At 40.6% G+C, this 21230-nt stretch overlaps 1 protein-coding gene across 1 annotated transcript in view; it reads left to right on the top strand.

Annotated features, from left to right (window-relative positions):
• sema3d (sema domain, immunoglobulin domain (Ig), short basic domain, secreted, (semaphorin) 3D) overlaps nucleotides 1–21230 on the top strand; it is a 49330-nt gene that overhangs the window by 15871 nt on the left and 12229 nt on the right. Inside the window, exons 3-16 of the mRNA XM_044036742.1 lie at nucleotides 2600–2760; nucleotides 6017–6079; nucleotides 6173–6292; nucleotides 6370–6463; nucleotides 7017–7145; nucleotides 10040–10176; nucleotides 13963–14077; nucleotides 14827–14896; nucleotides 14981–15125; nucleotides 16670–16892; nucleotides 17487–17575; nucleotides 17681–17722; nucleotides 18890–19047; nucleotides 20916–20980. Of these exons, the coding sequence (XP_043892677.1) occupies nucleotides 2600–2760; nucleotides 6017–6079; nucleotides 6173–6292; nucleotides 6370–6463; nucleotides 7017–7145; nucleotides 10040–10176; nucleotides 13963–14077; nucleotides 14827–14896; nucleotides 14981–15125; nucleotides 16670–16892; nucleotides 17487–17575; nucleotides 17681–17722; nucleotides 18890–19047; nucleotides 20916–20980 (1611 nt within the window). The remainder of the gene's footprint in view (nucleotides 1–2599; nucleotides 2761–6016; nucleotides 6080–6172; nucleotides 6293–6369; nucleotides 6464–7016; nucleotides 7146–10039; nucleotides 10177–13962; nucleotides 14078–14826; nucleotides 14897–14980; nucleotides 15126–16669; nucleotides 16893–17486; nucleotides 17576–17680; nucleotides 17723–18889; nucleotides 19048–20915; nucleotides 20981–21230) is intronic.

The raw sequence follows: 21230 nt of genomic DNA, 5'->3' as shown, positions 1-21230 counted from the left end.
TTAGTCTGTAGATGTGGGTGTAGGGGTGAAAGATATGAGCATGTGGGGGTTGCCCTCGCTCTATGTGTGTGTAGAAGGAGGTATTAAGCAGGATTGCATGGTGCGGAGGGGTCCTAGATGTTCAAATATTGGAGGTTGGTAACCTCTTCAGTCCTTCACACCAAGAGGGTAATCACATTGTCAATCCTTTCAGAGTGACTCCCACAGGACTCCCCCTGCACAGAGCCCATGTTTATTCAGCGCATGTTGCGATACTGACACAATGAACAGAGCCTGGTGATAGAAAAGATTTCCTCAGATCAAGGAGATGAAGGACACACAGTGAGCTGGGAATCTACTTTTCGGCTGCAAGAAAAAGTCTATTTATGGACATTTCTTGATGTTTTGCCTTTTGAGACACATTGATTTTTTTTTTGGACTATGACACTACTTTAAATGTATGCTTGATCAGCTTAAAGAATTAGACTATATAGTCTACATAGTCACATGCTCGACTATATAAACACAACAGTTAGATGACATTGCGACAATTCTGTTGAGTGTAAATAACCACAATTTGAATGGCTTGGGGGACACACGGTGGTGTAGTGGTTAGCACTCTCGCCTTGCAGCGAGAAGACCCGGGTTCGAGCCCCGGTTGGAACAAGGGCCTTTCTGCATGGAGTTTGCATGTTCTCCCCGTGTGTGCGTGGGTTCTCTCCGGGTTCTCCGGCTTCGTCCAACAGTCCAAAAACATGCAGTGTGGGGATTAGGTAAATTGGACACTCTAAATTGACCATAGGAGTGAGTGTGAGAGTGAATGGTTGTTTGTCTCTAGTTGTGTTTGGCCCTGCGCTGGACTGGCGAACTGTCCAGGGTGTACCCCGCCTATCGCCCGATGTAGCTGAGATTGGCACAGCACACCCCGCGACCCTCTGGTGGAGGATAAAGCGGTTAGATGATGACTGACTGACTGACTGAATGGCTTGGGGGAAGAAGTTCCTTCTCAGCCTCTCTGTCCTGGCCATGCAGGAGTGCAGGCCCTTCCCTTAGGTCAGCCACTGGAACAGGGTGTTGTTGCTGATGTGGTGAATGTCTTTCATGATATTTCTGGTTCTGCTGTAGATGTCCTGGAGGCTGGGTAGCGCTGATCTGGTCGTGTGCTTGGATCATCGGATCCCTTCAAAGCAACTGGATGTTTAACTGGAAACCGCCTAATACTAATAAACTGAAAGTGGTTCCAACTTCCTATTGTCTTCTGTAATTTCAGACACCAACTCCAACCACTAACAACACTTAATCCTCATTAGCGGTGGTTTTACTTGACTTGACTTCACGAAGATGTCCCCTCGGCATTTCACCAGCATTTCATAGACCCGTCTCTGGTACTGGAGGATCTTCTGAAGGTTGATTTTCCACAAAATCAAACAACCTGGTATAAAGACACTGCAATGGCTTCTTCACATACAGGCCTTTGAGCCACAGAGCTTTTCCTTGTTCCCTGGATGAGGAAAAAAGCCTCAGCACAGCTTTGCCTCCACATTCCCGTCTTGTCCGCAGCCGATCCTTTAAAGACCAGCTGTTAGGAACCCCTGACTGCACAAACAGTAGCCGTTTTTCAAGAAGACATGTTTACTTTCAAAGTTGTTCTGTCTGCTGTGTAAAGCGACGCGACCGCTGACCGTCAATGCCAAACCAGAAGTCTTTCAAACTAATAATGGCGGACGTCGACTTCCATGTTGCTGCCAAACATAAGGTCAACACCGGGACTTGGACAGTGGTGGAATTGAACAGCTCGACATGACAGTGCATGGAAACACACTTGATTGTGATCTCATAGCCGGCTTAGGCTAAAGCCACGGTTCAGTTTATAGAAATCCTCCTTGTCTGATTGTGAACAGCTGGTAAACCGAAATAGCTTTATTGTTGAAATTATGAAGTTATAAAAATACCCCAATGATAGTGGAACCAGTGTGTTATTGTGACTCTTCTCTGTCTGTGTGTGTAGCTCGTGTGTTGAACCACAACTGCTTTAAGTCAACACCTGCTTTCATTTTCATCACTTTAATTTATATCACTTTGAAATACACAGTGTGCAAAATCCTTTCTGAGAAACATAATATGCCACCTTGTTTTATGCCCTGTGTTATCCCCTTAGAAATAGTTAAGCTTGGCAGCTTAATGCTGTTGAATTATACACATTATACACCAAACACTGGCATATTCTCATTTAGAAGTCCATCTTTGGTCTGCCACCTTCATATCTTAAGGCCTACATTCATCAGAACAGCATATGGAGTTCGATCCCAGGACTTGTTGTCAATTCCATGGGTCCTGCGGCCTCCCCCCCTCCCTCCCTCCCTCCCTCTTCCTGGAAAAAGTTGTTTGAGACTGAAGGATCTGGTCTCATTGGACACTTTTATTGTATTTTTAAATGATTTGGTTGAAGATGTTTTGCCTAAATACACTTTTATGTTCAATTTTATTATTTTGAGGTTGTTTCTGATTACGCTTTATGCTTGAACAGTTCCATTCCACTCTTGCAAAATAGATTTCGTACACATGCTAAATACTGGTATTTATTAAACTAGTTGTACGTCTCTCTGTCTCTTTGGGTCAGAACTGCTTCATGGTGGAAGTGTGTCTCTGTTCCTGGGACCTGCCGACGGCCTCCACTCCCACTCGCTGCTGCTGGACGAAGAAAGAGGTCGTCTTCTGTTGGGAGCCAGGGATTACATCTATCTGCTGGACCCTGACAACCTCAGCAGAGAGCCCAGAAAGGTACACGATATGAAAAAGTAAAAAAAATGATGATTTACAAAAAAAAAATAAACAGCATCATTTGCTTTTGTCACTGTTGAGGCCATTTGCTATACTTGAGAGGTTTGTTTAGGTCGACTGCGAAGTGTTTACAGCAGCTTAAGAATCCACACACTCTCTCACAGAGGCATAGTGCTGGAAGAAAATCAAGACAGAGAATCTCCGTCTGCACACTCTAATCGTCAGGACAGGCAGAATCATGCTGTGAGTCACTTGAGACCGCCTAATAAGTTGTGTTAATCGTGCTGAACAGCTCATTACTGTGGAGACAGTCATTCACCTTCAGCTCGTGGCACTTGTGATTAAAGCGAGGTGATGTAAGGTAAGGTATCGTTTTTCCACGCCTGTGTTGCTAAGCTGGAATGCTCTCAGCCGTGTATTGTTTTAGCGAAGAGCTCACCTTTCAGTCAGAGTCAGCCTGAAACTGTCTGTCTGAGTGAGGTCAGGGTCATCGTGTTGGAGGGCGCACACTCACACGCACACGCACACGCAGAGTATATACACTTCCACACACGCTTGCACTTTATACAAACACACCGATGCATTTGGACAGACGCCATATGTTAAAGTTTGTGGAAGTGAGTGTGTGTTTATGCAGCTGAGGTCGATGACAAGAGGCTACGGCCGTGTGTTTATTTGATCGTTATCTATTTGTTATAACTCTTAGTCGTTACTCTCAGAGTGTTGCCTTTTTCTTGCCTCTCTGGTAAGTGATACTGATGGGAGATAGACACCCGCACTCTAATTCTCTGAGCCCCTATGGGACCAGGTCCTCAGAGTAAATCTGATCTAGAGACACAAACTTCATCAGTTAATGAAGTGGCACACCGAGAAAAGGACCCGGGGCACTAAAATGGAAGACAATATTTTGCTAGCGAGCGTTCCAGTTGTTTCAGTAGACGGCTCATCTACCATTACCAGATAGGGGTGCACAATATTATCGGCACAATATCGGTTTCAGTCAATATTGGTTGAAAATACACAATCAATGGACAGAGGAGACGCATATTTGGAGTCGGTCGGGCGTTTTCACATCACTCACGTTTTTCTGTGTCGCTCCGTGACGCCGTTGAGATTCTTCGTGAGATGAAGGAAAAAAAAACATCATCTCTGCTCTGTGTGCACACCTGCTCTACAACACTAGACGTTTTATCTCCAGAGACAGTTCAAAACAGGACAGAGTTTGGACTAAAATCAGAGCAGAGGTCTCTAGTATGTGTATGTGAATGCACACAAGAATAGCACAACAATGATGTAAGGTGGGAATTTCTTGACTTTTATGCTGGCGCCCTCCAACTATTATTTTAACTATGTTTTATATTTTATTTTGCACAATGAAGAAAATGCATAGCTACATCTTCTGTGACATGAGTATAAAAATATGTTCATTTCTCTACAGAAGAGACTACATGACCTCTGACCTTGGGCACAGGGGAAATGTATATACTGGTATTGATTATCGTCTCCTGATCGGCATCTCATGTATCAGTGAAAACTGCAATATCATTCATCCCTTGTTCCAGGGTTAATTTTCTATTTACAGGTTATAAACTGTCACAAAGACATAGACTCTACATCCAGTCTCATCAACAAAGTGTGCAGGGTTGTGCAGATGAAAACAAAAATGTAATAATATGAATATAAATATGTATGGCAGTTGAAAGAATACAAACAAGCAATATGTGTACAGAGCCGTCCACCGTCATATTACTTAGATGTGAAGGTAAAATAATGTAACATAGAAGCATATAAATAAGTGCTGGTTGATATGACTCAAAAATCACACCAAACTGGGAAAAAAATGATCAAAAATCTTTATGAAAAGCAGGAATTTTTGCTTTTCATTTTGCTTTTGTGTTTACTTGTTACTTTTCCCCTTTGAAATGCAAGAAAATACAAGCATATACACAAAATAACAGGCCCTGCCTTTGTAAACACCAGCAAAAATCTTTTCTGCTTGTTCAAAATTCATTGATATAATATGAATATACACATATGCACAGAGACCACAGGTTTAATGTAGAACTGAGTCCATTTTCCATATTTTTTTTGAACCCAAATAAAATGGGGGATCAACCTCATCTGCAAGAGTAAAGGAAAGAAGAAGAAGAAGAGAGAAGATGTTGCTATGTTGAAACCCCGTCCATCAAAGTTTTTAAATATCCCCATATGCTGTAGTAAGATGACCCCACTCGTCTTTTCAGATTCTGTCTTTCAAACATCAAATTCCTGAATATCATGCCATGATTTTTGGAATCTCAAGGTGTTTTATAATTTGTGCCGGTGTGTTTCTCAGGCCTGCTTTTCAAAGCTGTGTTGCAATCATTTTTGGCGATCGCTCTCCATGGTGGGATTTAAGGGAGGGAACATGCAAAGCACACGAGCCTGTTATAATGCATGTGTGAGCAGGATTTATACATCCATCCCTCTCTCCTACCAGCACCCAAAGCTGTAGGTTATTGTATAACTGAGATTTGTTGTGTAATAGTTACAAACGATGAGTTATGAAACAGAAGAAAAGCTGAAAAGGCAAAAAGGACGATTGTGCCGAACATATAGATGGCACTGAGGTGCAGTGTATAAACGTAATGCATTATTTATGACTTGTTACTGTCATTTCAAAGTCATTTGTTACATTTTAATATTAATGTATTTGAATTGCAAGGCATTACATTCACCAAAATAACAGGAAATATGGATTTAGCATTCTCACTGCAGCTCATTACACATCCAGTAGGAGGTGATGTGGTACAGAGCTAGGCTTAAGGCTAACGACAGTACAATATAATTGCTGCAGTCATGGCTCATGGTGCAATAAATAGATATACATAAATATTATTTGATCTACATTTGTATGCAAAACATTATGTTCATTTCACGACAGAAAAGATTAAATTACCTCTGCAGTGCATCCCCTCAATTATCATCTCCTTATTTCAAAGTTATTATGTACTAATACTATACCATTACCATAATGTTACAGTACTGTAATGCAAAGTGTCACCAAGTTCATTCAAACTAAGAGTTGTATGAAAAATGTTGAAATAGTTAAGTATAACTATTACTTAACTAGCATTTGTTAGCAATTTAGGCTAAATTCTTGTTCTTGTGTAAAGTGTAGCACATAAAATAAAAACAGACCTGACGTCTGGGGTTAGAAGCTATGCAGAGATATGTAAAATATAATAATAATGTTTTTTTTCTTATCTGTCTTCAGTTTCACTGGCCTGCTTCCCGGGACAGAGTTGAAATGTGCAGACTGGCAGGAAAAAATGCAAATGTAAGTGCACAAAATGTGCAAAACATCACTGTGTAAAATATAGCAGTTTAATAAGTTGTTAAAGTTCTTTTTTTTCTGCTTCTGCTTCTGCAGCTGGAGTGTGCTAACTTTGTCCGAGTCCTGCACAACTACAATCGCACACACGTCTACGCCTGTGGGACAGGAGCTTTCCACCCGATCTGCGCTTTCTTTGAAATCACTGGTCGTCGAGAGGTAAAGTATTTATATGAGGGGGAGAATTTGAGGGGAATGATTTTGTTATAGGCGTTACAATTCTAATTTCGTCCCAGGATGGTGTGTTCCAGCTGCTGTCGAGCACAGTGGAGTCTGGCAGGTTGAAATGTCCCTTTGATCCCTTGCAGCCATTCACCTCAGTCCTCACAAGTAAGATGAGCCGTCACACAACATACTGCAGCGTGGCAGGGTGTCCTCTGTCTGCCTTATCTTCCATGCAGCAGAATTGCACCCCTCTAAAGCACCATGTCCTTAGGAATAAGTGACGTTTCTCCTCATATCTCCACTCACTCTTAAGTATGTTTGCATTCATGTACACAGTTTGTCTCCCCGGGATTTTAAATGATTTTGGTCAGTGCAGCAGCAGAGTAGTTGTGTTTTTTGAGCGTGTTTGTTTCTCGAACTCTGATTGAAATGTTTTTTTTTTCTAATTATATTTTCACTGTGAACATATCGAAGATACAAGGGGCAGCCTATGACTTAGCGGAAAGGGAAGTCGGCTTGTAACTGGAGGTTCAAATCCTGACAGGTCAATGGCTGGGGTACCTCTTAGCAAGGCACCCAATCCCCATTGCTTCCCATTGATTGCTCAACCAACCAAATCAAATATGTGGATATGCTGTGACTCTTAGAGGGGGAGGAGCCAAATGGAAACCTATGGAGGAGGCATATTTGAATGAACCTCACTCTGATCTCTACACAGGCCAGTACCTGTATGCGGGTACGTCTTCAGACTTCCTGGGCAAAGACACAACCTTCACGCGCTCCCTTGGCCCTCCACCTGACCAGCACTACATACGCACAGACATCTCTGAAGACTACTGGATCAATGGTAAATAAGCACTTGTACTTGGACTCTTATTAAGGGATAGTTCTGTTTTTCTTGAACACTGATGTCATTGAGTTTGCTGCCTCCAGGGCCTCCATTTCTGTCAACCAGCTTGGCAGTCAGACCCTTGCTCTTATTGAAAACACGGCAGCCAAGGAAAAACATTCACGCATGCATTCATTCATTCATTATCTACCATTTTATCTTCCTTGGGAGCTGGAACCAATCCCAGCTGACAAAGGGCGAAAGGTGGAATACACCCTGGACTGCTCGTCAGTCCATTGCAGGTCCAAGAATGAATGAATACATTCTCTGCCTGGTTCATTGTACAATGTCTCAAGAATGAGTTGACTAAATTTGAGGTATCATTTGGAAACAGAAGTTCGTAAACCTCTCAGTCTCCTTCTCTTAAACCAAAACCCATAGAGAAATCTTGCATTTTTACCTTGTGGTGACACAGGAGCTGCTGCTCTGCAGGTTTGTGTCACCGACGTCACAAAATAACACATTTAAACGTCATTTAAAAACATCTCCTGTGTTCTGGACTTTGGCGCACTGGAGAGAGCAGTTTATAAATGTCAGTTTGTTGCCAGACGGGCTGTCGTAAACTCAAGCAGGCATATATTTTACGAGCTGAGCCTTTTTGTCAAGTGGCTAAAATCTGCTTTCCCTTCTGCCCCCCGCTGGTAAACATGTTTTCAGTTGATAGAAATTGAGGTGCACTGAGTCGGTGTTGATCACTTGTGAATATCTCTTCCGACGCCACTTAAAAACACTGAACTATCCCTTTCACTCGTCCATGTCTTTGCCCTCTGTGCACTGATACAAAGAGCCTTTCTGTGCCTTCAGGATTGTTATTGGCATTCCAGCACGGAAGAAACAACACACTTATTCATTTAGCCGGGATCTTTATATGAATGCCACAGCTGAGCAGGGACCACACCTACAGGGGAATTTACAGTGTGCCACAAAGTTCACGGTCCTAGTCCCACCACCGCATCGCCACACACACACACACACACACACAGGCAGACACGCACAGTCATCACCTCTGTATACATCTCCAGTCTCCAGCGTGCTTCAGAAAGTGATGGGTTATCGTGCAACCACATTCGTCACCAGGATCCAAATCCTTACACATGGTCTCCACATTTCACAACCACAGAGTCAGATGTTTGGAGTGATTACGCCTCTCTCTCTCTCTCTCTCTTGCTCAGCGTGTGTCGTGTAAGTGGCGTGTGCTGGCGCCGCGCATGCAGAGAGCGCACAGCACATCATTCCTCTGCTTGTCTGTCTGTGGAGCATCTTTTTTCACTGCTGCAGGACTAACAATGACCTTCTGTCTGACTGTGTTAGCACCAGGACATTCAGCTGTTTCACCGCAGGAAATCACCCTCTGGTGGTTTGCTGGGCTGCTAGCGGCGGAGCTAAAGTTGATGTAATGTCACTGTAATACTGTGTAGTCTTTAATATAACTTTTACTACTGTGCAACAACATAAATTAAATGCATGCGACCTACAGAGGCACATATTTACTGATCTACACTTGTCTAGTCATTTTTTGACAGCTATAAAAATGTTTTTCAGAATAAGATTTTGGAGGTCGATATTTTTTAATATTCTACCCACAAGTGTATAATCACTTTCAAATGAAAACAGTTTTTCAAGCTTGTGCCATCCGTGAGGTTCTACTTTGGGGAGGGCATTTTGAGAACATTTCTTTTATTATTCAATGAATATTCAAATGTTCTTAACTCCAGTAGCAAAGCAGGTTTCGCAGTGTGTTAATGAGATTCATTCAAAGTCAAGTTTAGAGGAGCTGCTTCAAGATGCATTCAAGGAACATTGTGAATTTCATCAAACACACATAATAATCCACTAAATAATGGAGTGTATCCACTGGCTCGACTCAGCATGGTACGGCACGGTTAAGCACTAGCTTGCGGCACTAGCTTTTTTTAGCGAGCTGAGGCGATACTATGTGTGACGTCGCCAGAATCAAGCCGAACAGTGCCGAAACTGTAGATCGGCTACAAAGACTTAACATCTCTTAACATCTCACTCTCCAACAATTATCAGAAAAATCTCAAAATTTACCAACCTAAACCGTGCCATGCTGAGGCGAGGCGAGCTGGGACCATAGGTGGTAAAGGGCCATATGTTCCTGCTGCTGCTGCTGCTGCTGCTGCCACCCTGTGATAATAAAAGCCCCACATATTAAGTCATCATTGGAGTACAACTCAGAAATTCCCAGTTCTAAATGGAACTGTCATCAGATGAGCGGCAGGCAAACATATTTTAGCATTTAGAGTGTGTAGAACCAAAGTAGAGCTAAAAGAAGAGCTGATTTGCTCTTCATCGGTTTCCTGACGTACCACTCTAAATGATTGCTAGGTCTGCTCAGTATGTAAATAAGCATGTTGACTGTTTTAAGGTTGTCAGTGTTGTGTGTACTTGTTTTATGCTTCCCCAAGAGGCAAATCAATCAGTGAAGACACTTTAAATAAAGTAATCAAGGATCGTAATCCAGTATTTACGTTGTCCGCACTGCGTTTAATTAAACACTATGGAGACTGAAGATCATTGTAGACGTGATTAGCGTATTTATCCTGCGTGTCCAATTAAAGGATGATTTAGAACGGTTACCTACTAAAGTAGTAATCAGTTATTAGTGCTTGTAGTAAACCGTACAACACGTCTAGGATCTCTGTTCAGTTTCAGTTTTAGTTTCCTGAGTAGAAATTGCAATATCTCTGTGTAACTAGAGAGAGAGACTGTAAATAAACATGTGCAGTCCTGTGTGTTTATGCCACCTCTTGACTACATCACATGGAAAAGCCATTACTGGACCCGTGTAACACTTCCCTATTTCCCTCTGTCTCCATGTCTGTCTTCAGAGGGCAGGTTCATATCTGCTCATCCCATCGCGGACACCTACAACCCAGATGATGATAAGATATACTTTTTCTTCCGGGAAGTTTCGTGGGAAGGCAACGACAAAAGCATCCTGACCCGAGTGGCTCGTGTGTGCAAGGTGAGCTGGTACACAGGAGAGGTGAGGTGAGGACATGACATATGGGTCGGAAGGTCAGAGTATGGGGGGGGGAGATGGCGGGTGGAAAAGAGAAAGACCAAGATTCTGAACATGGATGTTGAGACTCAAGTTAGTAACATGAAGTAATGAGTGGTCGACATCAGTGTGTGTCGGTGAACTATATCCATTTATATCATGCTACCTGGGAGTGCCACATGGGTCAGTTTTAGGACCACTGCTCTTTCTCATGATGGCCTTTCAAATGACAGGGACGACAGATGCAAATTAGCTCTAACATTGTGATCTAATAGAGTGAATCACCTGGTAATGTTTGTTTTAACCGTATACCGTCCATTTTCAATAAATAAATATGAACCTAATAAAGGAAATGCATTAGGATAATGAATAACTACTGGAATAGAATGTTACCATGTTATTTTGGTAAAAATGCGTGTGGGAAAGTATGAAAGAGAATTAGGTTTTTATGTTATTTTGTTTTCACAAACATATTCACATGTGGCCCTCACCCTTTTCCATAGGAATAACTGCGCTCTTGCAACATATTTGTACAAATGTGTCAACTATTGAGATTTGGTGGGGTGGGATATGGGAATGATAATGTTTGTGGAATTTCATGACCTTTATTTTCATTTTACATTATTTCCATCCTATAATGTTGTGAATTTAATTGTTCACCTTCTTAGCCAGGGAAATATCAGCATTGCTCAAACCTGGTACGTCAAACATTACATGACAAGTGAGATTGTGTAATAAGACACAGTGATCTGACTAAAACTAAAATAAATCAGTGTGGATGTAGCCTTTGTGTCAGCCAGTGTTTTTATGTCCCTCAGGAGGAGACCTTCCTGATAATTCCGTCTTTTGTAGTCATCTGAAAGACTCGTTGCTGCTGTCAGACGCAGTAAATCATGCTTTTTTTCCCCCCCTTTTAACCCCTTTGTGCTCTGCTGCATTCAAAGACCTGCTGCCTCCATTGTCCCTGAGATCCGTGCAGCGACAAGAGAGTGATAAATACTTGACATTTTCATTTTTTTTAACCTTGAAGACATTTAATTTATTAACATTACATAACATTCATTTGGCAGATTGTTTTGTCCAGTGCAAATTTTGGCCTCCAAGGCGACAAAACTTAAAACTCATCTTTTTAAGGTCTGTCAAGTTGCCAAAGAATAAACAGTAATACTAATAACAAAGTGCAATCCTGGTTCACACTGTAAATATTAAGCTAATTTCCACACAGAAACAAATGTAGGTGAATTCACAGAGGGTCTATTTTATTTTATTTTATTTTATTTTATTTTATTTTATTTTATTTTATTTTATTTTATTTTATTTTATTTTATTTTATTTTATTTCATCCACACCGGAACAGTTCTTCGGGAGACCTGAAATGTTATTTTTTTGGGAAAATGCCTAAACACCGCCCTTGCATTTTCATGTAGACAGCAAATACGCTACTTTGGGAAAACGATGATGTCATAGTCCACCCATTCTCTGTACTGCGCTGACGTTCACTGTCTCTATCTTTGTTGCCAACTACTGTCAATGAAAAGCAACTAAAGTCGTCAGAGAGTTCAGACACGGGAGTGAAGAAAAACACTTTAGAGAAGATTAAGAGTGAAACAGATCTGTTTGTTTTATGATCATTTAATTTAATTTATTTATTTCTTTATCCCTTCCCCTGGCTTGGTTATTTTGTGATTGTACGACATCGTCTTCTCCGTTTTTGCTGTTAAAACAGTGCAACAGCGCCACTTACAGGCCTGGCATACGTACTACAGCGCTTTGAGTCGTTTGGGAGGTTTCCGTGTGGATGGAGACATTTGGTGAAACGATGCCATGTTTGCGGGAAACATTTTCAAAGATTGTTTTGTTTGTTCCGTGTTCATAAGGATATGGCCTAATAAAGGATTATCTTATACTTACTTTAACGCATGTATTTTCTGTTTCTCCACTTCTTGGATGCTGCAGGACTTTTTGTGAAGCTTATCACGTTTCCGAGCCTGTTCACTCAGATTTGACAGCGTGTCAAAACAGCTGTAAGGCTGGATAGACACAGCACAGCTGACAGACTTTAATGATTACACTAGAGCGTGCCAGTTGTCATTAAAAAGAAAAGAAAAAAAAAGGGGGGATGAGTTCATGCAGCCATTTATTTGTATTTGGAAGTGTATCGCTACATTCCAGCGTGTTTATGACTTGAGGGTAAGCTGTAAGGCAGACTGGACGGAGATTCCTCTGGATTACAGCTCTCTCCTCCTTTTCTTTTGGGAATCCTTCTCTCTTGGTCTTTGTGTTTGTCCCTCCCTTTCATTTTACATAAGTGCACCCCCACCCCACCCCCCAATTTAAAAGCAACTTCAGCCGAATCCTCTTTGAAGAAAAAAAAAATCCTCATTAAGTGCTTGCTTTTTTTGGCCTCTTAAACAAAAAAAAGCGGTTTCTATACCACTTAGTGCCCTGGCTAAGTTTAACAGGGAGGTTCTTTTTGCATTACAAAGACGTTGCACTTGAACCCTCTTATCATAGCTCGGTCTCAGGTGGCTCCTTAGAACAGCAGTTCATATGCTAAGATAAAAATCGGCATTATTAATCCGCCGCCGCTCTGGATTTTATTTTGTATTTTCTCTTGTTTCTCCGTTTCCGTCTCTCTTTTCAATCACTCTTGGCTGTTGTTACAATAACGAGACGGATCTCCTTTGTGCTCGTCCAGTACATCTGTCTGCTGAACATCTGTTTATTTTCCTAATCAGTGCAGGAAATCATACTCAGGCTTTTAGTCTTTGTGTTGTGCGTGTGCGTGTGTGCGTGCGTGTGTGTGTGTGTGTGGTACAGATGTATAAAAGTGTTTTGTTTTTTTTCTTTTGACCACCTACTGGACTTAATATGATTAAATATGCATGTGCTTTTAGAGTCTCATATCTATTTCTATAAATAAGCTCTAAATATGGGTTTGATTCCCATCTCTGCCAGTCTACATGCCGGTGGTCAAGACCCTTAACCCCCACGTTGCTCCTGGGTGAGCTGGCAGCGTGTGAATGGGTCTGTATGACCGTATTAAGTGAATGGGTGAATGGCAAAACTGTAGCGTAAAGCAGCTGTGGGTGGTCATCAAGACGAGACTTGGGGAGTTTCTACATTTAGGGAATCACATATGCCGATGGTGTAAACTCTCTCTTAACATAAATAAATCTAATTTCATTATATTTTGTAACAGAAATATGAAATATACAACAGAACATGATTTAGTTTTGCTTAAAGTGACTCTCTCCAGGAAATGCAAACTTCCATCATATATATCAGACGGATAAATATGGACACGCGATCCATGACGTGTCAGAGACTCACATTAGACCCCGTGAAGTTTTGTTGGACCTCTACATTGTTTTCATTTAAGAAAAGCTTGAGGACGTCTCTCTTGTTTATGCTCTTTGTGTGTGTTTTCTTTTCTTTTAATATGATTTGTCTGATGTCAGCACTGAACTATGTAGCTGTTCATTCTTTATGCCTGCTTTCTGTTGTTGTTTCGAGGGCTGGTGTCTTTCTAAGCCTTTTTTAACCTCCCCTGCACAATGTCTTATCTATATTGATAGTTTTTTCTTTAATATTATGTGTAAATAGACTAAACTAAAACTGTACATGTGGAAGCACTTATATTATGTCTTTTTGGGGTGGATTAGTTCTCATCCTTTGTGGATTTGATGGATCTATGTTAATGTTGCTCCGTGAGGGATTAAAAACAACATGCATGTGGTCGTGTTTCAGAATGACGTCGGTGGCCTGAGGAGTCTGACCAATAAATGGACCACCTTCCTCAAAGCCAGGCTCGTGTGCTCGATCCCCGGTCCGGACGGAGTGGACACTCACTTTGATGAGCTGCGTGAGTGACCTCTCCTCTCAGGCCGGCACTCTTGGTTTTATCCTCCGTGAATTAAGTTCAGAGTGCAAAAAAAATGGAGTAAAAATACAGTAAAGGTTGTCTTTTAAATGCCCTTCAAAGGGATTTTTAATGAATATGTTACAGTTGCAATCTACACAAAGAACTCAGGATAAAGGATAAAGACCAGACCACCCTTGCTAAAACACCATCTCAGCTGACACATGGATGGTATTATGCATTAAAAACAGTGACAGGGAAGTGAAGATGTGAGGAAACTCACAAACGGCTGCAGACTGAAACACCAGTCAGCTAAAAACAGGATGTAAAAGAAAATTAAAGACGTAAATAGAAACAAATAAAATGGAATAGATACATGTAAACTCTTACATAAAAAGAAAGCGTAAGGATAAGATAAACTAGAACATGATAAAATAATGCATGCAGTAAAATAGAAAGGAAAAATTCAGTAAAAAGAGATGAAAGGCTAGAATAAAATAATGTCAGATCCTAAAAATAAAGTCAAAAGAGTTTAAATAATTGATGAAAGCCACGTTAACATTGTCAGACATGGACTATAGGAACAGAGGAGGCCTCGACGATGTCTCAGTTCTTACTTTGAGAATTAAAGAAAAAAACAAAGAAACTTCACTAAATATGTTAAAACTGCACTTTTTTGTGCAGCAGAAGTCAAAAATGTGCATAACAAGTTTGGAAACAACAAACCTATGTTTGCTGTCTCCCTTTTCCAGAGGACATCTTTCTTCTCCCCACTCGAGATGAAAAACACCCCAAAGTGTACGCAGTCTTCACCACCTCCAGGTAAGTTCATCATCATACTTACTCTCCGTCTTTTTCTTTTTTGTTTTTAAAGTAGAGCTTCTTCTCCCCACTGTCTCCTGCCAGCTCCATCTTCCGTGGCTCGGCGGTGTGTGTGTACAGCATGGCAGATATACGAGCTGCGTTTAATGGACCTTACGCTCACAAGGAAGGGCCTGACCACAGATGGGTGGAATATGAGGGGAAGATTCCATATCCACGGCCTGGAACGGTGTGTTTCCCACATGATTAGTCCGAGAGGCAGACCACACACACACACACACACACACACACACAAAGTTGTTGCTATATCTTAGTCAGGACACATCATTGACATAATGCATTCCCCTCACCTTAACCATCACAACTAAGTGCATAATCTTAACTTTTACCCTAAGCCTAAACAAAGCCCAAGTCTTAACCCTGAAAAAGTCCTTTAAAGTTGTGAGGGCCCTATGAAGACAAGTTTTTACTAGGGCTGTCAATCGATCACTGTCATAAAATGAACTAATTAATCGCACAATCTTCTGTAATTAATTGCGAAAATAAAGCTCATAACAGATATTTATTTATATAAAATCATGGAATGAACGTAGAATCAACACAAACAGTGTTGTTTAATGGCTTTCTTTAAACTTTAAACACTTAATTATAACACATTTAGGTCTAATAAAAGGCATCTTGGTGTTTTAAACAAAAGAAAACAAGCACTGACACAGATCGAAGTGGTGGGTGATCGATTAAAGGGGGAGGGGGAGAGAGAGAGAGACACAGGGAGAGATAGAGAGAGACACTAAGGCGGAGAGAGACACACATGACAGACAGAGAGAGAGACAGAGAAATACAACACACACAGAAAACACTGGTGGACACTGAAAGAGAGCGCACAAACACACACAAGTCAGGGAGGGCAAGAGAGAAAACACAAACTCACATAGAGAGGAAAGAGGGAGAGCGTAAGCAGCGTGTGCACACACACACACACACTTCTCCCTAACCTTTATCATAACCGGGCAACGCTTTAGCCCAACATTGATTTAACCACACCTCACCTTTGACCTTAACCACTTCATCTGCCTGTACATGAAAGTGCATGTAGCTATTATCCACTAGGGGACGCCACTGACACAGATCATGATGCACATTTTCTAAATGATGTTTCCATTGTTTGGGGGTAAATAGACAATAAAGCACATGAGCAGACACCAGCGGGACTGACAGCTCGTACACAGCATGGACACAAGTGACGTCAAAACAAGTCAAAGCTGTAGAGACAACTGGGAAACGACAATCACTTCTTATACAGTTTATTGCTCTGCCTCATTAGTACCAGGCTTTGTTTGCAGCAGGAAGGATCGTGAATACTCACACACACACACACACACACACACCGTATATCACTACAATCTTCAGCTTTCTGACTAATTACGAAATAATAATATAATCAGGATCATATCGGATTCAAGGGTGAAATGTTCAATATGCTGTAGGGCATGTGTGCGTGTGCACATCTGCAGCTGACATATCAGGTTTTTATTTAATTGAGTTTGCATGAGTTAGGGAGGGGAGCTTTGGTGTGTGTGTGTGTGTGTGTGTGTGGTTGGGGGTCGGGTCAGGTTTAAGGTCACAGATTGTTCAGATTTGCTTCAGCTCTTGCACATTTTTTATTCAACCACCAGAGGGCGATGTGTCTCTGTGAACCAGTGAGCGCTCAGTTGTTGCTGCAGCAGGCCTTCGATGATTCACTGTTGAATTTTGCTTTTTGCTTTTTCTCAGTGTCCCAGCAAGACATACGATCCAAAGATCAAGACCACGAAAGACTTCCCTGATGAGGTCGTCAGCTTCGTCCGATTCCACCCGCTGATGTACCGCTCCGTCTACCCTCTGACCGGCCGGCCCGTGTTCACACGTGTGCGAGTGGACTACACCCTCACCAAGATTGTGGTGGACAGAGTTTTGGCTGAAGACGGACAATATGAGGTCATGTTTCTGGGAACAGGTGAGACACTCACACATGCACACATGCAGCTAGTCTGAGGACATTACATTGACTTCCATTCATTTTGGACGGCCTCAACAAAGTGATATCCCTGAACTTAACCATAACCAGATAATACTTAATCCTATGTATCTATTATTAACATATTAGCCCTAAATGTAACCAGTTCCTCAGAAATCTTGGTCTCCATGAGGACTACTGGTCAGTGTTTATGCCAGAAAAGCATGACTTGCATGCATTTCCTGGAGACCTAACCTTAACTATAACTAGCCTTAACTACTACTGGTCCAACCCTAACCTTATCCTAACCATGCAACATGTCTTCACCTTAAAATAATTTGCTTAATGGGGACTTCATTTTTGTCCCCTTAAGGAAGACAAGCCCCCATAATGTGAACATTCAAATTGTGTGTCTCTTGCAAATCCAAACCTTACCAGCAGAGGGCACTAGATGATAAGAACAGCAGCCTTGTTTTTGTCAGGTCTTGTTAACGCTCTTCTGATGTTGGTAACTCAACAGAACATTTTTGCAAGTATTATAAAGCATTTTTGGAATTCACCTGATTCAGCTTCCTGTGTCACGCTCTGTTTTAGACGTGGGCTCAGTTCTGAAGGTGGTGAGCATCACTCAAGAGAACTGGTCAACGGAGGCAGTGGTGCTTGAAGAACTTGAAGTTTTCCAGGTTTCCTGAACAGAACATTTCAAATAACACTTTATTTAACAATTTTCTGAGATTTTAATCAGTGAGGGAACATGATGGAGTCTGTTTGTCCACCATGTTTTGCAGGTTCCAACTCCCATCCTCAGTATGGAGATGTCTTCCAAACAGGTTGGACCTCACTGTCGGTCATTGTTTCCCAATGCTCTTTGCTGTTTATTCATATTTTCCACATCAGAACAAATACTTTTACTTTGAAAGTCTGTAAAATATCATCATAAATGGCGTTATTGGATATCATAATGGAACATTGATTACTACGTTTTAAGCTCATATTACTCACCGTCTATTGAACAGTTGTTTTTCCTCCACATTTCTTTCTAGACCTGCCCCCTCTTGACCAGATTAGACACTTATTGGTGTCTAATCAGATTCTTTAAATTTGAGACCCCTGTTTTACTGTCATGTGTAAAATCCACAAATCATATTGAATATACCATTTTCACTCCATCTTCTCTTTTTTTCTGACTGTCTTAATCCCTTCTTCCTCGTTATCCACGGGTCAGGAGTGTCGGTAGACTCTGCAACTCCAGTCACAGCTTCCATTAATCATCAGCAGTGCTTGACCTGTGTGTGTGTGTGTGTGTGTGTGTGTGTGTGTGTGTGTGCCTGCTCACTAGTTTTTTTGTGGAATGTTTTCATTAGCAATCCCTTAAATCTCTTATGAGTCAGACAAGGTGTCACATTTTAATAAAAAAAACAAAACAACAAAATATGCAATTAACCCCCTTTTTTCATTGGTTAATCTGTGGATTGTTTTCTTCATTAATTCATTAGTTTTTTGGTTTATTTAGTGTAATACAACTGATGGAAATATCAACTAGTGTTTCAACAACAACAATGACTTCAAAATTCATTTTTAATTGTATTTCATCTGATGAAATGAATCATAAAGAAAACTTATGACTACTTTCACAATTGATGTTTTGGTCAGTGTTTCCCAAACCTGAAACCAGAAAACTTGTTTTAATGATAAAAAAATACACACAAACTGATCATTGAATTATCCAATTAGTTGGCGATTTATTGACTAATGGATTATAATTAACCCTTATTAACTTACAAACAATTATTTATAATTGAATTGTTGCAGGCCTGAATCTCTCTAAGAAAACCAAAAAAAAACAAAGAATTTTCATGGTTTTTATTTCAATGCTTTGACTCGCACTTATTTACCGACTTGATTTCCTTGATTTTCCTCCAGAACAAAGCTGTTTTCAGATGATTTGACCGTGTGTTGACCTTCCTTAAAGACTGTGGGTTTCTTTTTACTTCCAGCAACAGCTGTACGTGGGCTCGAGCGAGGGACTCGCTCAGGTTTCCCTCAGTCGGTGTAACCTTTACGGCCACGCCTGCGCTGAATGCTGCCTCGCCCGCGATCCGTACTGTGCCTGGGATGGACAAACATGCTCCCGATACGTCCCTGCATCTAAGAGGTGCTGTGTCTTATGTGATATATGTGTAATATAGACTTTTAAAACTAAAATAATTGGTAGCAGTGTTAAATTACACAACTTTAATGCAAACGTGTGTGTACTGATTTGTTAATTGTTGTAATTGTCTACAAAAACAGTGTGCGCATGATGAATCTTTTTATATTTTCAACGTCGTCACCTTTTATGTCCAAAGAATTTGATAAAAGTTGATAAAATAGTTTTAACTAAAGCCCCACATGGGTATCTAGTAATGTTATTTGTTGTTCCAGGTTCACAGTTTAATAAAAAGTACTAAAATGATATGTTGTGATAAAAATCAGTGCATCTACTGCCCTCTCTGGTCAAACACCGGCTACTACATTCAAATTTTGCCATTGGCTTTCTTCGTCCAAGCTTGTCTCGTTGTCATGTTCATTTTTGTCACCAATTTGTATAATTGTTAAAGTATTTGCACATTGGAAATATTTTACGAATTCACATCATTCCCGTCCTAATTTTGCTGTTCTAAAATTGCGACTTTTATTTTTTCCGAATGTGGATTTTCGATTTTCCCCGAGTTTTCTTTTCCGATGAATTCACAGCTAACTAATGAAAACAGTCCAAATATTTAACTCAGCAGCTGATTTCTTGCTCGATTGTATTTGTTTTCCAAAACCTCGATCTTTTTAACAAACAAGAAAAACACTATACAACGATTACAAGGCATGTGTAGGTGGGTCGCAATGGCACGAGCGATGTTCACTCTAAGCTGCTGTCTCTGCATCCGAATTATAGACTATAAGTCTTAGCCTTGTTTCAAATGTCCTTATCAGTCTTTGTCATATTTAGTCATTCATATACTTCTTTTTGTTAGTCAAGTTTTAGTCGAGTAAAAGTCTTGTTTTAGTATTTTCTTATTAACAAAAAATCTAATTATTTCAGTCAAATATTGATTAAATATCATAATTACACTTTGAATGTTTATTTTGTGAGTTATTCAGTTGGCTGTTGTAACTGAAGGGTTGCCAGTTCAAATCCCAACAGGTCCAAGGGCTGAGGTGCCTCTAAGAATGGAACCCAACCCTCATTTGCTCCCTGGACCCTGTTCCTAGTTCTAGAAAGGTTCCTAGTAGAGGATGGGTTAAATAAACAAAATAAAAAAGGTAATCACTATAATTTGTTCACTTAAAAACAAAAAAATGTAAAGAAAATGAATAAAGCATGCGTGTGTTTAAAGCTTTAAAGATCACAATCTTCTTCATGGTAGAATTGAATGTGTTTTTTTAAATATTGATGATTTTTATTCCTGGTTAAAAAAGTGTGTTCCAACAATGACACTCCTTTTTTTATTATTTTGCTTCTCCTCACCTCTTCATTCTTTTTTTTTCCCATGCCAGATGGTGGCTTCTTCTTTTCTTTCTTATTTTTACCTGACTGGTCATCTGGACATGTCCTAAAGGCACCGCACACTTCAGACCATGTGTTTACATCTTTGAGCACATGCTCCAAACCTTGCGGAGACTTAACCCTGAGAGTTCAGCTTCAAATTAGACAAACGCGCTGCAAGCACTTCATCTGTGTGCTTGTGCTGCATTTCCTGCATGTGTTTTCAAATTGAGGTAGATGTTTCCCAATGCACAACTGTCATATAACTCAAACGTACGTGCTCGTGAAAAGTCGGAATAGTGGGACGTCTGAAACACCACAGATTACTGTTATCCAACCTTTTAAGTGAATGTTTTAAATAACATGAGTAAAACACGACGTTGTAAATCATATCTTGGAGAGAATGTGTTTCCAATTCCAAAATAATATTTTGTGTCACAGATACGGCTGTAAATAAATAAGTAAATAAATAAATGAATAATAATTGTGTGTTTGTTCTTCAGACGGGCCAGGAGACAGGACATCAAGCATGGAGACCCTGCCAGTCAGTGCTGGGACACAGAAGACAGTATGTAGATGTTGTCTTTTACGGATTCTTCAGATATGTCTTTGTTAATCAGTTGGGGCCATGACAGAAAACTTCACTCAACATTCGTAAAGATGAGGAAATGAAGTGCAAGAATAAAGGAAAGAAAAGCAGACTCACATCCTGGATTAAAGAATTAAAGGACTAAAGTACAACTGTACAATAAAGGATTTGTAGATAAAATAATGAAAGATAAAGTATGAAAGTTTCAAAAGACTCAATATAATAGTGA

Source organism: Solea senegalensis, linkage group LG10, assembly GCF_019176455.1.
Source record: "Solea senegalensis isolate Sse05_10M linkage group LG10, IFAPA_SoseM_1, whole genome shotgun sequence".
NCBI lineage: Eukaryota > Metazoa > Chordata > Actinopteri > Pleuronectiformes > Soleidae > Solea > Solea senegalensis.
This window is presented reverse-complemented; position numbering and strand designations above follow the sequence as displayed.